General features: G+C 41.6%; 1 protein-coding gene across 2 annotated transcripts in view; it reads left to right on the top strand.

Moving 5' to 3' along the window:
- The window catches only part of pdlim2 (PDZ and LIM domain 2 (mystique)), a 51,884-nt gene extending 31,928 nt beyond the window's left edge, over positions 1–19,956 (top strand). The window contains exons 7-10 of one of the 2 annotated variants that reach the window (XM_058637177.1): positions 9,994–10,112; positions 16,006–16,151; positions 18,046–18,157; positions 19,088–19,956. In XM_058637177.1, coding sequence (XP_058493160.1) covers positions 9,994–10,112; positions 16,006–16,151; positions 18,046–18,157; positions 19,088–19,280 — 570 coding nt within the window. In that variant the 3' untranslated portion in view covers positions 19,281–19,956. Of the gene's footprint in view, positions 1–9,993; positions 10,113–16,002; positions 16,152–18,045; positions 18,158–19,087 lie in introns of both variants that reach the window. The other variant, XM_058637176.1, reaches the window with a different exon arrangement.
- The last annotated feature ends 1,744 nt before the right edge of the window (positions 19,957–21,700 follow it).

The following is a 21,700-nucleotide window of genomic DNA, read 5'->3' as shown; positions in this document are numbered from 1 at the left end:
AATCCGTGCGTCCACAGTCTGTCCCGGTACGTCTCTCTGTTTTCCATTGTGCTCACGGCAGACCAGCCTGTGTGTGTGTGTGTGCCAGCAGCTGTCTTTTCTTTCCCCCGCTCTATTCTAGAGACTGTGGTGGACTGGAGTGCAAATCTGTGGTCAACGCTTTTGGAACATAATCGGAGAGTTGACTCACAGGAATAGAACTAAGTTTGTTTTTTAAATGGAGGCAGTGTGTAAAACTTTATATAACATGCACAGGCAGAAGGAACTGCTGTAGATGACTGCAGCTCACCTGGAGGAGCTTCTCCTCCCGGTTTGGTTTGGACGGACAGTTCTTGCGTGAGGGAGGAGAGTGATGTTTTCCTGTCTGTGAGTGGACAGTGTGAAGCCGATCACGTGGACTTGTTGCCGTTGAGCTTTGGGCTCCATTGTGGCCGCTGTGCAGGCAGCACGCCTCCCCTCATCCCCTCATCCCCACTGATTGATCAGCACACCTCTGTTTTTCTTTCCCCCGAAGTGGAAAAGCAAACTAGGGCATTTTTCGATTCCCCCCCTCCCCGTGCTTTTCAAGCCCCCCCATAGGCGCACTCATGGGGACACTGGGCTCAGCGAGTTTTATGGGGGGGGATGTTGGCAGGGAGAGATGGGCCCTTTTTACTCGCTCGTGCTGTTTGTGAAGCTCGCTGAGCAGTGTGTCAACATTCCAAAAGTTGTTGTGAGGGGAACGACCTGCATAACTACCCCTCAGTGTGTCCGTGCCAGCAAAAACAAGACGTGTCAGCATATATTCCCCCAGTTTTTACACAGGGACAACACCTCGGTTTTTGTAGGACGACGGTTGCCATGGCGGCGTTTGTTGGTCGTAAATCATAATCATTGCGCTGGTAAAATTGCATCTGCAGTTAACGCCGCTACACTGAGAAACCATAAATGCATGTCTCGCTGTCAAAGCGGATTTATGGTTTCGCCATTAGCAGAAATTCCTGTTGAAATCCGAGCATTAAGCTGTACTCCGTCCTCTCCATCGTTGTAAGTCAGCGTTAAACCTCTGACAGACACGGAGATAGTTTCTGTCTTCTCGCTGGAGGCGGATGCTGTTTTGGCTCCTTAACCGTTGGAGCCTTTACGGAGGGGGTTTTCAGGGATTTCGAGAAGTGACACTGAAGCACTTTTATTATTACAACAAGCTTCCAGCTTCTTAAATGTGAATATTTTCTGATTTCCTTGCTCCAATTTTGGTTTTGTGTACAATAGAAGACATTTGAGATTTGAGAACATCATCATTTCAGTGTTTGGGGAAACACCACTCGACGTTTTCTCACATGCGCTTGATTTATTTGGGAATGGAATCGACAGATTAATCGATTGTGAAAATAATCGTCAGCTGCAGCCATAAAATGTAGCTTCATTTGATTTGATTGTTTATTCTGATGTGTCCAAAAAGGAGGAATCAGGGCTATTATAAATCAAGAGATTCATGAAGTCCAGAATGTTTATTCCCACCACAATGACTTCCAGATGCCTGATGAGCGTGATATGCTGCTGCAGTGGTGGATCGGAAAAAAGGATGTCAAATGTGTTGCTTGTAAGACACTTCAAGGATAAATAAACACAGAGACTCGTACTTATTCTCCATTGTGTCTGACTCGTGGTGGCAGCGCCTCCTTCATACCACCTACACTATCATCACATGAGACCACTCGGCTTCCCTCCCTGTCTGGAAGAATCCGCTGTGCCCTTACTTTGTTCGCATTCATGTTTATCCACATTTATCACGTGCTGAGCCTCAGGAATCATGGACATTATCTTAAAACTGCTGAACAGGATAACTGTGACCAAAAAAAACCTTCAACATTTGGAGTTGTTTGGTCTATAAAATATCAGATGGTATCAATGTTGGTCTATGTTTCTCAAAAATCATGATGTTCTTAAATGTCTTGTTTGGTCACACGGTTGGTTTAGTGGTTAGCACTCTAGCCTTTGCAGCAAGAAGAACAAGGGCCTTTCTGCATGTTCTCCCCATGTGTGCTCTGGTTCTCTGGCTTCTCTATATGGGTGTAAGTAAATTGGACACATGGTTGAATGGTTATTTGTCTCTAGATGTGGCCTTGTGATGGACTGGCGAACTGTCTGAATTGGCACTGCACCCCCCGGGAATCTCCTGTGGAAGATAAAGTGGATGAATGGTCTACAAAGCAAAATTGGAGCAACTAAACCAGACAAACAAACATATACACATTATAATATAGTAATTGTAAGATCTTGACCTTACCATGTAAAGTGCCTTAAGATGATGTATCTTTCAAGAGTCTGGAAAAACCAGACTTGTTTTATTTAAAAAAAAAAGTATTGATTAAACTGATCGATCAAAATTGATGTAAATGAATGAATAATTGTTAAATCATGTCAGTGGGTGACCAAAGACTTGTGTGAGAAGTCTTTCAGGCAGCTCTGGTGACCCAACTCTGCTGTTTTTTTTTTTCCCTTTTTAATTTATCAACCATCTGTAAATTCTTTTTGCCACAACAGGATATTTCTTTTGGCGCCGGTGTCGAAATCAGACTAGAAACTGAAATCTCCCAACGGTTGAAAGTTAGAAAACCAGAGTGTAGATCTGTTACAGCTGACAGACTTGCCATGACGCTTACAGTCATCTTATTATGCTCAACTCTGTGCTGTTCACTTGGCCTCTAATCTTCTACACATGGTTTTTATCTGAAGCAGACTGATGGTGGTGTGTGGCCATCGTAAACAAATGGGATGTTTGGGGGCAGTGGAGGTGGTCGGGGGTATTAACGTTGGCATCGTGAGGGGCTGTCACTTTACTCCATGTTATTGGATGCTGCACAGTGCGAGTGCCTATGCCAAGAACTTCAATGTAGAAAGCATTTAACAGGATTGAGAAGACCCACTTACTCATGTATTGTAGTATAACACTAGTACTCTACTTTTAAAGGTTTGAGTCTCCACAGACCTAACACGCCAGATGTGCACACTTTATTTGGCATAATACCCCCTGTTTTGGTCAAAAGATGGTAGTAACCATGGAATATTGCATTAAAGGAGGAAGTTCACTGGTACCCACACATGTACAGCTCCACTGTCAAATAATACAAGGTTTAAATTCAGACTATAATTCGTCGTGAAATACTCTTGGTAACTGACTGTAGAACATCTCTGCATCGTTGGCTGACCGCTTACTGGAAACCAGGAAGACACCATGCAATTGGCACTACTAAAATGTTAGCTCCACTGACGCGTCCCCTTGTATTAGTATGAACGGAACAGCAATTTTTCCACAGACGTAGAATGTGGTAAGTTTGGCTGTGAGAACTGAGGCTCTTTGGTGTTTGTCTCTCGGTAGAGAACTGGTCATAAGGTTGGAATACAGTTTGTTCATGATGGGATTTAATTTGGCGCTCTAATGTGTTTACAGACAATGTCCACAGGTCTTCAGTGAATCTCGTACTGTTGAGGAGAAGTTGGGTTGTAGATACTTGATTGGATAGTTTCTCTTGGCATCTTCTTGAATCTTTTCAGGTTGATTATGTGCCAAGAGCCTTCTCATATTTAAGACATGTAGGTCACCGCTGTCAGACTTAAAAGCTGCTGGAGCTTCCACAGTTTTGAAATCTTTCTCTATTCTTTGTCCATGCTCTCCGTAGTTGTTATTTCCTTCCACTCGGCTCCACAGCTGCTGACGACACAAAACCACAGTTTTTCCCGGAAGACCTTTAGTGTCACGGGTCCCTTTTTTGTTCTTGTAGTATCATATAATTGAATTTACTGTTCCATCCTTAACGAAAACTAGCTACAGTTTTGAAAATGTATATGTTGACATAAGTGAATGGGAACAATGGGATTATAGGAGATGCAGTCAGTCTGGATCATTACATCATCCGGTATTTTACCGTGAGACCCTCAATAATGTGGCTCCAGTGGGATACGAGGAAATAATAAAGAGTAAATAATGTGTAAGATTTAAGAAATGATGCCCCTTGTTTAGACATGGATATTTTTATAGCTGATTGTGGACTCAATAATGAACCCTCGCTCAGACATAATTACAAGGCAGGGACCATCGGTGACGGTGGATAACGAGCATGTTTGCCTGAGGTCTTTGCTCGGGATCTCCACCAGTGCACACGACTGGGTAATACAAAGAAAATAGTGTACACAGCTCTGATTATTACCCTGCCCAGTGTGCTCACTGTGTCCCCTCCCCTCGTGTTCAGTGGAGCAGTGATGTCTGTGGTGTGGAGACGGTGAATAAGCACTTCTAGCACTTTCTTTACAGCGGCACCAAAACAAAAGCCCCTCCAGGAATCAGTCAGTCTTGTGTGATCCTGGATGATGCCCTGTAATTGAAGCTACAGGGTGGTAAAGACGACGATGATGATGATGATGATGCAGAGTGGCTTGCTTGGAGCCAGACTGTAGGCTCCTCCACTTGTACTGTCCCTAACATCTTCCATCAGCCTTGATTGGAAACAGCTGCCCTCTGTACAGTTTGCCATTTCCTGTTTGTTTGTCTGTTTGTGTCCAATCATGGGAGTCTCACTCATGTTTTGAGTGATTTTCTTGCATGTTTTCACTGCTAACCCCCCCGTCCCCCCAAATACTCATGTCATTTCTTCACCAATGCCAAATCATGTCAAATATAGTGTATTTATGTAAAAAACTTGCCTTTCAGAGCAACAGAGGAGAAAACCAATAGTTAAAAGGGAATGTTATCTTCTGCCAAGAAAGATATGTTTTAGGCTGTCGTAAAAATGTAACATTCATTGCTGAAGTTTCATGTTGCAGCTGAATGTGCGTTGGAGAACACGTGTAGCTTCCAGTTAGCATCGAAACTCAAACGATGTTTTTAGTCCATTGTGGGCTATCATAAAAACATGGTGGTCCAAAACAGTGGCCTCCCTAGAACTGACCTGGCTCCTGATTATAAATATAAAAGACTCATACTGGGGATTTTTTATTTTATTTAACCAGATAAAAGACCCATGGAGATCAAGACCTCAGTAGCACACGTCATAGTTAATCAAAACATGGAGATAACCGTTACTAAACAAACATTGACATGTAAATTGTTATGGTTGCAGTAACAGTTTAAGACGGGCACTGTTCAATGGAGTCCCGTTGTCGGTCGGAATGGATTGAGATTAAATTTTCAGTGGATGTTGGTCGTGGTTCAAGGAAAGATTGGGTTAGATTGTAGTGGCGACTGAGACTCGGACCTGGATTCAGGATACAACTCAGGCCTTAACTTTGCAAGATAGGGGACTATAATATCGACACTGTGGGAAACTGAGTGGCCTCGGCGGAAGTTTTCCCAAGTGCTTTCTCTTGTTACTCTTTCATCCATTCATTATCTATACCATTCATTCAGGAACATGGCACAGGATGGTCCAAGGCGCTGTGTTTGTGAATGATTCACGGTCACGCACTTTGCTACCCTGGGTCCTCTCCGTGCATATTAACCAACCCGGATGCCTCGCACTCAGAAACACACTTGTAGCCGATGGCAGGACATGAGCGCTCCTCTTCCTCTACATTGCCGTTTTGTCATGGTTTGGCATACGAGTTAAACGTTTCAACGGATTCGCTCAAGGCACGGAGTCGCATAACGGGCCAGTGAGGAGAGCTCTCTTACCAACCGCATCGTTCCTGTTGTGACTCATTAGTAAAGCTCCCAGGGAGTGGGTGAAACGTTTGATTTTAAAAGGATAAAGAACCAACAAATATGGGTGGAAGCAGAATTATTCATCAGTTAAAATCATGTTGTGGTTTTAAGAAAAGGTTGCGTCCATCATTTCTCTGTATATTTTGACTTTGTGGACTTTTCAAACTCTGGAGAATAGGTTTGCTTTCTAGGTGACGGTGCCCTGTTGGGAATGTTTATATTACACAGCCCTTTTCTAGGAAGATACCCCTATAATCTACAGACCTTTTTATTCTAGTAGAATATTAATACCGCCTTCCATGGACCATGCGACGTCAGTGTATTTATACACGAGGTACATAAGGTTCAGTCTGGAGCAGCCAGTCTTATTTTTATTTATTTGTTTATTTGTGTATTTATAAAGAAATTAACTGAAGTAGTTTTGGTTGACAGAAGCCCTGTAACATTACCACAGCCTGCAACAACCTTCATCACATTTCAATTCAGATGTTGCTTGGCTGTGGTTGGTGCATAAACATAATTGAGGAACATGGCCTTGTAACTGGAGGATCGCTGGTTTGAATGCCGACAGGTCGAGTACCCAATCCCCATTGATTGGGTTAATTGGACGTAGGGTGGGGGGGGCACATCCAGTGTATGCTTGGTTGTTGGTCCCATGGCCCAAATAAATGGGAGGGTTGCGTCAGGAAGGGCGTCCGGCATAAAACAAGTCAGTTTTTCTCACCTCTTTAACTGTTGGGAACAAAATGCACCACAATTAAGCAAAGAAGGCAAAACACAGATTGCTCTCAAATAAAAGAAAACCCCAAACTGTTCTCTAAAATAGTGTTTTTGTCCCAGACTACCGAGCATCATCTATTGGAGACTTGGAGTTTGTGTTTGCTTGTGCTCACTCATCCTTCAAGCTGAAGACGTATCTCAAAAGGCTGCAGGTTCTGGTATTGCATACAGCGCAGTGTGCAGCTCAAGGCCGGTATATGGTACAGTACATCATGATATCCAGGATCATTAGGGCAAGTCTCACTGGAATGACTATGAACTCTTGATTACAGTTCAGTGCAGCTTTAATCAGAGCTTCCTCCTTTAGCCAGCCACAGGAACCAGGAGGAATCGGTGGCCGGTTTTTGCTCCAGTGGTCTCTGCCGCCTCTGAGCCACGCTCCCATCCAAGACAAAATAACAGGCTGTCCTCTGCCGTCCTCTGCCCCTCCCTGACTGTGTCGGTGCATGAGACATCGGGGCATTGTTGGCACTGCCCCGGTGCAGTTCACCAAAAACACTGAGTGAGATTAAAGCGGTCGGTTTAATGGTTTTAATGTCCTACGATGGAACGACGGCGATGATTTTAGAACAAAGATGTTTTGAGTAGCGCAGTTAAAGACCGTGCCATGGTCACCGCTATAAAAACCTGGCACTGGATGCTACGGAGCGGACTGCTCCGAGTGTTTTTGAACTTCATATGGTCAAGCTTAATCACAGCCACATTCTTCCTGTCATAGTGGCGCGCTTGTTTTTTTCTCTCTCCCCTTCCTTTTGTTTGTCTTTACTTCATTGCATTCCTCCCGAGTCTCGTAGATTAGAGTTGTGATTTTTATCCCGCTGTGCGCAGCTCCACTCAGTAGCCAGACACTTGCATAACATTATGTTTGTTTAGCGTTAGTGTGGATTGATATGCACCGCAGATCCTCCACCAGCAGAATCTCTAAAGCGCGTACATCTTTCAGGTATATGCCCTTTAGATTGGTTCGCAGCGGGGGAGAACATTGCTCCCTCCGCTCTCGTATCCTGATGATAAGGAATATGTGATCTTATGAGCCCGTGGTTATTATACTGGGTTTATCCTGGGAGGAATCACCGGGAGAACGTCCCAGTGATCACTTCTGGTAAAGGCTTGCTGGCACGCACCACTAATCTGCCCACTCGCTAAAAGGAGAAGAAAAAAAAAAAAGAAGAGGAAAATTGGACTCAATTGAGAACAGAGACATTGTTCAAAGAGTTGCTGAATTGGAAGCGGGTGCTGGCACCGCTCACGCGAAATCTCTGACTCCATCGGTGCCACTGTGTCAGCTTCCAGCAGCCGTTCCAGGCCGACGTGCCGGGTGAAGACGTGTCTCCTCTGGATGGAACCTGTGCATCACTAATGCCAGCAGCTCCACGGTTAAAGGAAGGGGGGGGAAAACCTCTGTAGTGCTGTGCTGCCGAGTTTTCTCTGTGGGCTGTTTGCTCTCTTGAGTTTTCCTGGACTCGGTACAGAGTGAAATAAAGTAATGACTTTGTTTCCACAGCAAACTGGAAGTTGTGAAACTGTTTTGAAACATGTTTTTTAACATAAGTGATGTTGCTGGAATATGGCAGCCTCTTATGTGACTGCTGTGTGTGAGGAGGAGGAGGAGGAGGAGGAGGAGGAAGTGGTCGTGTCTGCGAGGGTTTCTCACAGTAGAGGTGTCTGTTCCAGCTCTGCAAAGTTTTTAGTTGGAAAATATTATCAGGAAACAATAGAGGTCGACATATTCTGGGTTTTTTGTCTATGATTTTTTTGAAATCAGGGCAGCCAATGTCAGACTTTTTTGGCTTGTTCATTTAGCCAGTTTTCTTTTTTCCCTTCATCTGCTGAACTAAAACTTGAATGTTAACAAGTGATACAAATAGAATTGCATTGTATGTCTGCAGTGCAGTGCAATTATATACAGTAACTTGAATAAATCTAAGATTAAATACACGAAACAGGTCATTTGGATTGAAAACAATAACGTTAATCAAGTTCCTGAGAACAAATTTTTTAAAAAATTTTAATACTTTGCCGATACAAAATAATGCAGATTAAACTAGACTAAAAAAAAAATGCAATTGCTTTTTCTCTGCGATCAATTCTTGGTCAGAGATTTTAAATCTCATGGGGCATTCTTAAGGGTTAAATAAAGGTTAAACTAAATAAAAATATTGTTCCTCCAGACATCTTTGTGATGACCTAAACACAAACACATAAACAGATCAACCTTTGCACCTCAGGTTGTCAGCGTGTGCTCCACTCTCACTTTTCTTTACAGCAGCTGCAATAAAAAAGTCACGGGCACATCTGCTCAGACTTGAGTTTACGAGCCTCGTCTGCACAGTGATGGTGTAGCGCCCTCTTCTGTCCCAGGTGAACATATCGTTGATTTAACACAGACACTTTTCTCCCTAAATGACACAGTTTGTACAGCAGTTGTGCGGAGTGACGGTCTCACCGTGAGAGATCTCCTCAGAACACTGTTTACTCTCTGCATACGTGAGTAATTGGGAGGATTTTCCTCTGCATCTGGAGTCCGTTAACGTTCACGCTGGTGCTCGAACCGACAGCGGAGCTGGTGCCAAACATCTGTTGCCACACAGTCGATCTTCTATCAGCTGTGGGACTGAGAGCACAGCGCTGGTTATAAATAGTAAAATCAAGTTTTAAAAAACAAAAAACTAGTCGTTGATTAGGGAGGTTAGTTAGTGTTTACATTTAAACTAATCTGAACCTTCTCTTGTTGTTCTCTGTCGGTACAAAATGCTAAGCTAACACCAGCCCAAGACAATGGAAAACAAAACAACAACAAGAAGTTACCCCGGAGATGATTGAGTGTTCACCATGTTTGGTGGTGTTTGTGTTAACGTCAGCTATTTTTACACAAACGAATGTCTCATATTTTGTGTTCAGCCACATGTTTTTACACTGGCTGAACCCTGAGTATCCCACGGCTGCAAAGGTTTTTGGATTAGAAGTCGATTTTTAATTGATTACTAAATGAATCCACGACTATTTTGATACGATTAATTGATTTGAGTGTTTTTTTGTGTGTGTGTGTGTGTGTGTATTTATTTTATTGGTTACATATAACCATATAACAAAGACATCATTAAAACTGAGTCATTTTGATTTGTATCAAGATTTTCTGATATTTTATGGACCAAAAATTGTCTGTGTGTTTCGCCCGCGTCGACCTTTGGAAAGTGTAATTCCACGGCTGTCTGATGTCCACATTTTTAGTTCTGTCATCTTTTTGCTTTTATCGCTTTCAGTGCCTGACTTTTATGGTATTGATTCGTTCAATAGAAACTTTATTTAAGAGCACAGGCCATAAAAAGGTTCCACAATCACACAGTGGCAATTTGTGTAAGTGAAAGAACCTGTTGTGTGTGTGTGTGTGTGTGAGTGTGAGATGACTGTTTCTCTGTCTTTATGGATCAAAAACAACTTCATCAACAACTTAAACTTAGTTTAAGCCTTTATTTTTTGTTGTGGCAGCAGCAGAACCTTGGATTCATCATGACTCTCCTCTCCCTCCACAGGATTTCTCCCCCTCAGACTACAGGAGTAACTCCGTGTCCAGCAGAACCCCGACCCCACCGGGACGTTACTCGCCCCTCAGTCCCATCGATCGGGACATACCCATGTCTCCCCGACGCAGGTAAACCACTCTCACATCAACATCAACTAATGTTTGTACTAAAACACACACTTTTAACGCCACACTCGCCAACTTAGTTGCAGTGAATAATGGATTTAAAGCAGAAATTATGCATATGTTTTACATATGTAAGCAAAGACAGTCTAAAATGAATGGTTTTGGGTGGTTATTATACAGCATATTCACAAGAGAACTATTCATTACTAACTTCATGTACACAAAAATACACTTTAAATTAAATTACATAAAGAAATCTCAAAATGTCTTGGAATAATTTTTCCAAACTGCAAAATTGTCATTGAATTTATTGGTCTGCAATTTGATTTTAACATTATTTACTTAAAATCCACATGTGAAACCAGGATTAAAAGTTTAAATATGTTTATGTTTTCGTGATACAAGTGTTTGAAGTGTTACAAGAAGAATGTAATTTTTTCACATTCAGTGCAACAACTGCAAAAATAACAATTTAGTGTTCTCAAAGTCCTCAGAATTGTGTTAAACGTATATGATGGCAGTTATTTACAGTTGACAATCTACTGTACAGACAACAAATGTTTAATTTTAACTACTAATATGCTTAATTTTTCGAAAATTTCTAATATAAATGATGCTAAAACTTGAATTTATTCTTCTTCACTTTTGTTTTGTTGAGCTTGATCTCACAGTAGTTCCTCTCAAAGTATTAAACCACACATCAAACTGTAAAGTACAAGCACTTTGCGCCATCTAGAGGACAGTAGTTGTCATAGCAACAGATTCAAGCTCAAGAGATCAGCATCAGCAGATCATTTGGTGTTTTCTGGTTCTTTGATGAACCTTTGATGAAGTATTCAGGTTATAATGCAAGAAGAAACTAGAGATTAAACAATTAATGGATTTACTAAATTACTTTAACGTTTTCTGACATTTTATGGCCCAAACGATTGCTCGATTAATGGAGAAAATAATCGGCTATGAAAATAATCGTTAGTTGCCGCTCTAAAAGAAATAATCAGATTTTCTTGGTGATCTGAATCCAGATTTCGTGTTTTTCAAACACTATTTTTACCCTCGCAGAATAAGGGAGTTGGTAAAAACCGGGCGAGGCAGAAGTCAATAAAACAAAACAAAACGACTCTTTTCTACATGTGCATTTAAGGTCTCAGTGGAGAGGTTGTTGAAAAGTGTAAATGAAGTGTAAAGTCTGCTCTGCATTCACTGCCGTGTTGCTGTCGACCCTCTGAGGTTTAAAGTGTTTGCAGCTGCTCTGAGTCGATGACGACGTGTGAATTTCCAGCCTGTATGAAATGAAACTCTCTCTCTAACACCTGCACTCAGATCTGCTTCTTCCTGCTCGGAGGTGATTTAGCCGTGATGTTGTTCTCACTCACACACACCTGTGTGTTTTTAAAAGGGTCAAACAGTTGTTTTTATTTAAGCAGATGCTGATTCAGATCTTTAGGAACTCATGACGCTGGTATTTTTAGCCCAATGTTTGACTTTTATCTCCCTCCATCTTCTAAAATAGAGCAGATAACGAAAATTGCTCGACTTAAATCAACATTTATTTAACACTGATGCTCTAATTTTGTGTCGAAATACAGTGCACATTTTACATCTATATAACAATACATTTTTCCAAAAAAGGCAACAAATGTGTAAAATAATTACTTTAATAAGTGATTAATCTGATGATTCCTTTCTCAATTTATCGATTAGTCGTTTGGTCCATAAAATGGTTGAAAACTCAAGTTGATTAATTACCTAAATGGTCGTTGATTAATTGTTACAACTCCACATTACATACAAGTAATAATCGACACCAATATCATAAAAAAATTCAGCCTGATTACATGTTCCATATAATGTCAAAAATATATTCAGCACTTCATCATTTCTTTGTTTTCTGGAGCAAAGAAACACTTCCTCACACCACTCACAGCCACACAGACTTTGTTTTACTTGTTGCTCGTGTTTTCTTGGGAGTTGAGAAGAGGGAGTCTCAATATTCATGCCGCGATCAGGTTTTTACCCCTAGACCTGGTCACAACGATTGGGGACCCGGTCCAGATCTGAACGACAATGAGGTGGATTCATTATTATTATTATAATAATACTTTTAATTATTATTAAAACTTAATGTTAATAGTGCATGATTTAAAAAAAACAATAAATAAAATAAAATAAAATAAAATACAGGCATTAAAAATACAAATATCAAAGCTACAATTTTAAAAACTTTAAACAATGAGAAAGCTAAAAAGGTAACATGGGGGGGGGGGGTCTGAGGGAGAAGGCAATTCTGAAAAGGTGGGTCTTGAGTCTGGATTTAAAGGTGTGAAGGGAGTTGTGTCCTCTTTCTCTGCTGGAGAAGCTGCTGCTGCTGCCTGGTGTTCCTCGGGGCTCGATGGTTGACATTGGCCCCAGCTCTCCCTCTCTCTCTCTCTCTCTCTCCCTCTCTCCCTCTCTCCCTCTCTCCCTCGTGGGAGAGTGTGGTCACTGATATGACGTGTGAGCAGCTGCAGTCACAGCCAAACAAACCCCACATTATTATTGCTAAAAAGATGTGATGTTCCTCTCTCCTCTCTCTCCCTCTGATTGGCCTCCAGTCTGCACGGGGGAGAAAAACCTCTCCCTGCTCCTCCTCGGCCAATCACGGACGTTAGTGACACCCATTCATCCGCCCCCTCCGTGTCGCCCGGGCCAATGAGTTTGAGCTGCGGGGCACACCTTTCAGCTCTCACTCAGACTCTTGTTTTTCTGTCCTGTCTGGTTTAGATAGAGGTGTGTGTGTCTGTGTGTGTGTGCGTGTGCGTGTGTGTGTCTGTGTGCATGTTCTCCTGCACGCTCCTCACTTTCTCCTGCAGCGTTTGAAATAACACGACTCAGTGTCACAGTGAGCCAACGTCACAGCTGCTTCTCTTTGTTTCCTGTTCTGTTCTGGGTGAGTCTGGGATTTTTGAGTTTATCTGTGTGTGTGTGTGTGTGTGTGTGTGTGTGTGTTGCAGGGAAGTCTGATATGGCTGGAATTCCTGCCCCGTGTGATCTGAGATTATGTTTCGGCTGCATGTGTCTTTGAGCCTCTGCTGTGAGACGATTGTTATCACCGCAGCGCGCGCGTGTGTGCACGCGAGGATCTGACAGGAATATTCTCACATGACACTTTTGTTTCGGACGTTTTCCGAGCTCGACGTTGTTGCTTTTGTCGTTCAGTTATTTGTTCGCCTCGCGCTTGACCCAGACTTTATATTTGCTTTTTCGATTGCATGTCAGAGGAGATGGTGAGAGAAGCATAAAGGGGGCGGATGAGGGGGGGGGGGCGATGCATTGCTGCGGGTGGAGCTGAACATGAGGGTCTGTTTTCAATTTTGAACCATGTTCACTGATGCAGAGGAGGAAAGAAGTCGCTCTGAACAATTGTGTTAGTCACATGTTTGTTGACTTTTGTCAACTCGCACGCAACAATTATTGTGACGCGGCGAGGTGAGGTTTTTAATCCACTCCAGTGCAACACTTATCTCGCAGCAAACCAAAGACAAGTGGCCGAGTCTATAATGTGACCTTTGTCCAGCTTAAGCGTGTTTGTGTTTCACAGACTCAAAACAAATAATGGCAACGCACAAACGGGAAAGACGCCCAGGATTTGCAGCTCTTTAAAGCTCATTAAAGTATTTAGGGCTCTAACAATTGCTCTATTTATCGATTTTACTAAATTACTTGTCCACTATTTGACTGTTTTCAAGGAATTAAAGCAAGTTCTCTGATTGTTTCAGCTTCTTAAATGTGAATATTGTCTGGTTTCTTTGCTCCAACAAAGAAATCATTAAAACTGAATCGTTTTTGGTTTTTGGACAAGACGGGACTTTTGAGAACGTAATCGCTATTGCAGCCCTCGTAGGATTTGCTCTTGGGCTCCCCCTACAGTTGGGGAAACTGTGGTAACGCGTACGTTGGTTGACGAGCCAATGATAACGGTAAACTCTTAAGCAGGACTTGACTGTGTCTTCAGATCAGGTAAAATAGCCTTTGTTTTAGCATTTTATTCAAATATGATTAAGATTAAGAAACTCCTTTTAGTTTGTGTCCTCCAACATAACCTTGGTCATCAAATCACTGTTGTTAGTGGATCTACTATCAAAAAGATTGTATTTGAGGGTCAAAATCTCACATTTTGTTGCTTTAATGAAGTTGAATAGGGTTTGATTTTCTTGTCTTAAACTCTCTCTTAATTCTTTATGAATCGTCCTAACGAAAGCTTTCATTTTGGCCAATTTAATGTCATAATGTTAGTTTTACTTCACATACAGTACGTGGTTATATTGTCCTTGCGTTTGCTCTCCGTTCCCTTCTTCTGTCACCACCTTGGATCAGGTCTCACATCTGCAGCAGATGCAAACACGTGAATCGAAGCCGAACGAAGCACGAGGTTCGCGGTTGGTTCTCTGGAATGTGGACACAAACGTCCCCAAACGCCGCCTCTGAGGATGTGATCAGATCTTATCTGTTGATAAGGGAACCAACAATTCTGAGGGACAGACCTTACTTACCTTCAGCAGTCACTACAATCAGATTCTGTTCCAGTCTCACGTTCCACTCATGAATAATTCATCTCAAATTCCATTCCGGTGCAGGCAGTTCCTCTGCCGGGGTTTAACCCTCATTTGGAAGTTTCTGCATTCTTTGAGTGATGGATTGTGCAGGTGTGGGCACAGACGGACCTCCTCCCATCATCTCACACAAGTGTCTGTGATTACCGTCGTCTTCTTCTTGTTCTTTGTCATTTTTGCCTTGACCAAAACGAGAGTGTGTGCTACATGGAGCGTGTGAAGTCGCTGCAGTACAGTCTGCGAACACTGGTCTAAGTTTGTAAGGTGAAGTTTGTATAGGTTCTACAATATCTCATGGACTAGTGCAAAGGGAACTGGGCTTGTCACTGCAGAAAACTAGTTTGAGGAGTGTCTACATTAAATATTTTCCAGATTTCCATGTGTTAGACGTCATTGGAAAGTTCAGAAATGACACTTTCAGAGTCTGTAATAACTCAAAATTCCCTCTCCAGAGGGGAGACTTGTTGGTTCCTGGTTCCTGGCTGGGCACAAATAATTATGTGATGTGTGAGTTAGAGAGGCTGTCGAGAGCAGAGAGTGTCTGTAGTAAACACAGCAACGCCGGTGAAACAGTACACAGTAGAAGACTGAAGTTTTCACTGATACAGCAAACTTTATTTATCCCATTTAGGGCTTCACTAAGACACACATGCAGAGTCCATGAGGGAAAGAGCATTCTAAGCATCTACAGTATCTGAAAAACACAAGGCAACGTGCAACACGTCGAGCCAAACTGGTCTGAAATATCTAAAAATACATGTACAATAAATAAATAAATAGATTGAGCCTATAGATGAACAGTATTGTACGTTTCCCTAAGACCACGACCTCTGGTGAGGTTCAGGTTCAAGTTCATTGTCTCTGAGCAGATTCCTCAGAACACAGGTGTGAGCTGACCAGCTAATATTTGGGCAGATTTTGGGGCGAGCGTGACGGATGGACAGACGGAGGTGTCTCTGGCTGTTGTGTTGGCTTCAGGCGGAAGACATCAGACCACACCTGTCCGAGTCAACCGGTTCCTGCTGATGGCAAACACTCAGCAGCTCCTCGCACACACACGCACACGTGCACGAACATACTTTTGTTTCTTTGTTGCTTCTTCTAACGTTTAAACACATCCGTCCCCCTTTTTTAACTTTGAAAGAAGAATATATATATATATATATATATATATATATATATATATATATATATCCAGCAGCTGCGTCTGCCTTCATTTCCTCTGGATTCACTTTAAAGAGACTCGCAAAGACTTCTTGGCACACACTGTGATTTTTACAGAATGTAATATGTCTTTACAGCAGTTCGAGCTCTGACTTTGCCATGCAGAGGTTCGACACAGACTCAGAGGTTTACAAGATGATCCAGGAGAACAGGGAGTCCCGCACGGCACCTCGTCAGTCCAACACCTTCAAAATGCTGCAGGAGTGTCTGGAGGCCGACGAGCAAGGTTAGAAGATCTGTGGAATGATGTTTTTCTTTTCACGCTGCATGACTGGATCATCTATATTTACTGGCATGACTGATGCCAATACTAACACACAACGGCTTCATAATCACATTCTTAATAAATACCACATCGTCTAACTTGGTCACTCCCTCTCTGGCTCGCCGTCGCTCCCTCGTCACTGTCACTCGATTAGGGTTAAAGAATCTCCTCAAATGTAGTTTTTGACTGGATTTGCTGTCTTCAGACATCACAGAAGTGAAATTTGCTTATATATTATACATTTATATTGTGTTTTTGTTTTTGAGTGTTTATACTGGGTGTGGTTTTCATATCGGCCCCTACAGGTGTTTAGGTTTTTGTGAAACAAGTGATGTAGATAAAGCGAAACAATTGGGTGGGACAGTTTGGGTAAATTATCCAACGTGGACATTTTCGTGCATTTATTTCACCTTTGAGGCCACTTTTCAGTTTGTTATAGCTTTAAAACAAAGTCGAGCGAGTTTGTCTTGAAAATGTTGACTTATTTTTTTTTTTTTCTGATCATGCTCTAAAAATATTCAGCCTTTCACACTGTAGGCATGTGAGAGGAAACGGTTACAGCATGAAACCATGAGCTGGAAATCCGACCGCAGACTATCAGATATCAGCTGCTGTTTTCACCATTTGTCACCTGATTGACATCAGCTCGTTCTTGAACATCAGCAGCACATCATGGAATTCCTCCCTTTTTGTTTTTTAATGCTCTGATAAAGTCGAGGTCAAATTGGGGAAAAAAAACAAACATTCCTCCACGGTGTGTTAATGATCGACGTGTGGACGCCAGTGTAGTGAAGCGTGTCCCGCGAGTGATGAGCCAGTGATGACGAGCGGGAAACAGAAAACAAGCTGCGCTGATGAGAGCAGAGTTCAGACGCTGATGATGTGACGAGTGGAGACACTCAGGCCTCTGTGTGTTTATGTCTTTGTGAGGACACTTAAGTGCTTTTCAGGGTTAGGACTAATATTAAGATATTTTTGTGTCCTTTTTTTCAATTACTGGATTCATTCTGCAACCATTTATCATTCCATATCAAAACAAAATACTTTTATGTTGAAATGATGTGAAATATCTAGATAAATAATAAGAAATAGGATTATTATCAATGTGTTTTTCTCCCCCTGCTGATCAAACAACACACTTTCAGTTTGAGACCCCTGGGTTAGGGTAGTTAGGTTAAGGGACTAGGAAATACTTAAGGCAATTGATGTGTCCTCACTTAGATATAAAAAACAGTTTGACAGATGTGGGGGTTTTCTTTGGCCATCAGAGAAGTCAGAGAAGCCAGTGGCTGATAAACGATGCCTATTTTCGGCCTCTTTATTGAGCTGATTTTTTATTTTTCCTCCATCTGATAAAATAATAACAGCCTAATAATAAGTAATACAAAACTTCACTAACCAGTTATTGAACAACACTAATCTACATTTAATGTCTGCCTTGCTGTGCAATTATACACTGAACGTTCAATAAAACACGTAGTAAAAGACTCGTAGTGACTTGGCAACATGTATCAAGTCTCTGAGAACAAACATGAATCATTTCTATTGATTTTCCCAACAATAAATAACATTCAGCCTGTGCCGATTATTAAATAACGGCAAATATCCACCTCACTGATAACTGAAAGTAGTTCTCTCATTATGACCTTTGCTGTCAGGACACGCAGTCCTCTTGGACACCAGAACCTGGTCCTAATGAGGCAGAACCTGAACATCTGGCATCAAACATTTGCCAAATCAAATATGCAGATCACTGAAGAATGGAGGCAGTGAGAGGGAGAGAAGGAGAGGGTATTAAGTGGTTATAGTTATAATTACATGTCCTCTGCTAACCTGTGTGTGTGTTTGACTCCAGAGGCAGCTGTGCGGTTCCCCACTAAGTTTTCGCCCAACGTCCCCAAAGTGACGCCAGCGGTGGCCGGAGTGTCTAAATACCACACCTGTGAGAAGTGTGGCACCAACATTGTGTAAGTTTTACCATTTACACTCATGAGAAAGTGGTTAAGTGGTTTAACCTTGGGTAAGTCAAAGTTGTTGTTATTATTATTATTATTATTATTATAACATAAAGAAATACTTAAAAAATAGCTTGTAAATCAACTTTCAGAAAGTAAAATGCCTTAAAATTAGTGAAAAAAAGTCAGAGTTTTACACTAATAAAAATTCAAATTAGCCTCTAGAGCAGACTCTAACAGAAGATGTTACTCATAAAATAAGGTAAGAAATCTCTAATCCTAAACTAAACTGTATTATCTTATTAAGATGAAGTAAGATACTTTAAATGAGTTTATTCCGCTAGTGCAAAACTTTCCTGCTAAGATTATTTATCTTTTTAGGCTAAAAAAATGTAATAGTTTTCCTGAAATGAGGCTTTTTGGACTTAAATTTGCAGTGTATTTATGTAATTATTGCCTGTAAAGCTACACTGGACCTTTTTAAAATAACATTCTGTCCAGTTTAACAGGAAACATAAATGAAAAAAATGAAAATATGTACTCGTTTAATTGACTTGAATTCAGTGTATTTATCTAATCATCTTTTTTTTTTTACTTAATACTTAAGATAATTTGACTTGTTTCAAGAAAACTTAACGAGTGCCATTTTCTTGCTGCTCTCTCGTGGAGATAATTTTGCTTGAAACAAGTCATTTTCCCCTAATAGTGGTTATAGTTTATTGTTTTTTTTTAGATGCAGTTTTTTGCAGTGTAATTGACAGACTGCTGTGTTTTCGCTGCAGGGTCAAGAGGTCACTCACTCAGAGTTTAAACAGTGATATCAGACTGTGCTGATCACAGCATTTTTAAAGTTAAACTCTACTGAAAATCCTGTGTGTGTGTCTGTGTGTCTGTGTGTCTGTGTGTGTGTGTGTGTGTGTGTGTCTGTGTGTGTCCTTGCAGCACGCAGGCCGTGCGCATCTCCGACGACCGCTTCCGCCACCCCGAGTGCTACACCTGCTCGGACTGCGGCCTCAACCTCAGGATGCGAGGTCACTTCTGGGTGGGCGAGGTCATGTACTGTGAGAAGCACGCCAAACAGAGGTACCCGGGCCCCGGCACGGCTCCACACGCCACCGTGTCCCCGCGCCAGTGAGTCCGTCTGCCACTCCACGTCCACCTGTTCCACGTCACGAGCAGATCCCCGCTCGTCTGCCTGAACCTCCGCCGTCCGCCTCGCCTGACCTCGCTCACAGAGGTGGACGCTGCGGGGTTTCTTTTCCTCCCCATAATATATCCAAATATTTTTGCAGTATCATGATTTACACACTTTTCTTACTTTAGAATCTAACCTCCGAGGTTAATCGTAGCTCTAATGACGCACGGCTGCCGTGACTGAGGCCACGACGACACATTTACATAACAACACGTCTTCAGACGGACTTGGCAGGAGCGTCGTTTCAGACCTGGTATTAACGTCCGTCCTGATCTGATCTCATGTGTTCACACCGGTGTCCACATGAGATCAGATCTGGCTCCTTTTTCTCTCCGGTTGTCAAATAACTCACTGACGAGAATTACATTTTTGCGATTCTGACTGTGCCGAGTGTCGGAGAGTGAGGAAAAGTCGCCGCTGTGACATTAAATAAGAGTAAAAATCAAATAACGCCTGTAATTATTGCCGCGTGTGATCAGATGATCTGAGGTGGATGTTCGTACCAGGTCTGAACCCCGGGTTTTCCTGACTCTGAGGATCTGGACCGACCGTGATTTTGAAAAATCTCACTCTCGTTGCTTGCAAATTAAAAAAATAAATAAAATTTAAAAAAAGCCGCGCTTGTATATTGGACGCTCTTCTGTTGGGTGTGGACAGGGAAGGGGGCGGGGGCGGGGCAGGGGCTGCATGCTTTCACACGCAGAAGTGTGGTGGCTTCTGCGTGCCTTCACTGCACGAGTGAGTGTGTGTGTGAGTGAGTGAGTGTGTGTGTGTGTGTGAGAGAGAGAGACAGGAAGTAGATGTTCTACAGTTCCACCAAAAGCCCTCGGGTTGTTCTGTGTTTCTTTTGTAAGCAGGATTTATATGAGAATAAAAAAACGACGTCGTTATTTGCTGACTTGTTTTCCTGAGATTCACTCGCGCTGTTTCTGGTGTTTTTTTTGTTTTTTTTTGATTGAACTGTTTTTCTATAAGATTATGAAAAGCATATAAAAACCTATGCACAGGACATTTGAGTGTGAGAGGATTTTCACAGTTCGCAGTATAATTTTATATATATATATACACTATAATGTTCACAGTTCATGTGACACTTAATAAAAATGCACACAACCTGAAGCTTCTTCAGTCTTGATTGTGTTGGAGTGAGAGTAAATATCATCCTACAGTGAACCCGGTGAGTATTATTTGAAATGCACGTGTGTTTTTTAATGTTATTATTTTTATTTTTCCTTTCCTGCGACACAAAACTCACTCATTCACTTTGAACGGAATGAAGAAAATCCTACATTATGACTGAATATGATTGAATGGCCATTTTTTTGTGTGATTTTGCACCAATGGTGTTTGAACATTATCATTATTATTTTTATTGCCACTTAAAAAGCACTAGATTTCAAAGGGTGCTGAGAAATAACGAGTGTTGTCGTCACTGACGTGATTCACAGTGGGTTTTACTGATACTTGAGTTCTTTTCCTGTCATTTATCTGTGGAAAAACGTGATGAAATGGAAACTAATGAGTTACATAAAGTGAAATTTAATGACATGCAGTTAGAAACCGTTCTGGAAACATGTCGGCACAGGTTGTGCCATTTGGCGTTTCCCCACCAGACCTTTTGTACAAACTCTGTTGTGCTTTTTGTGTGTGTGTGTTTCCACATGGTTATTGTTGAATTTTCACTCTTTTGTCATTTCTTTGGTGCGTTCAATCATCATTTGGCGTTAAAACATCTACATGGATTATTTTAGCTCTACAGAAATGCCACAAGTGATTCTTATATCACTTTATATACAGTAAATACAGCATTATACTTTGTTGTTCCAGAGACGTATTTTTGTGCTGCAGATAAAATCACAAACCTTTATCGTTCAGTACTTTTCTCTGCTATTTTATTGTGTTGTCATGATGTTAAAGACTTTTCCTCTAAAGCGTACGAGTCAAACTCGAGGCTCGTGTATGGGCTTTGGTCCAGGAGTTAATACTTTCTCTTCCTTGCTCCTTCATGGATTCTTATTAGTAGCAACAAAAGTCAAGTTTAATTATCTGTAAAAGAAATAAACAATCTGAGCCTGTATGTGCTGTTGTACTGAAATACAGCACATTAAATCAGGTAAAACGGATAAAATGCATTATTTTGCTGCTGATTTCAGTGGAAAAATTCATAAATGATTTACTGCATAATATTTACTGATCTTATAGGTTAATGTTCTTTTGAAAATGTCCAATGTTGATATTTAGCTCTTTAAAGGCTCTTAGTTATATTTGACCTTGTTTGGTCCTTGAACTCAGACAATGTTTTTACTTTCACTCCCTGAAATTCTCTATATTTATATACAGTATAAAACGTTTATTTACAG

The sequence above is a fragment of the Solea solea genome, chromosome 8, assembly GCF_958295425.1.
Source record: "Solea solea chromosome 8, fSolSol10.1, whole genome shotgun sequence".
Classification (NCBI taxonomy): Eukaryota; Metazoa; Chordata; class Actinopteri; order Pleuronectiformes; family Soleidae; genus Solea; species Solea solea.
Note: the sequence above shows the minus strand (reverse complement) of the source record. Positions and strands in the feature narration are given on the sequence as shown.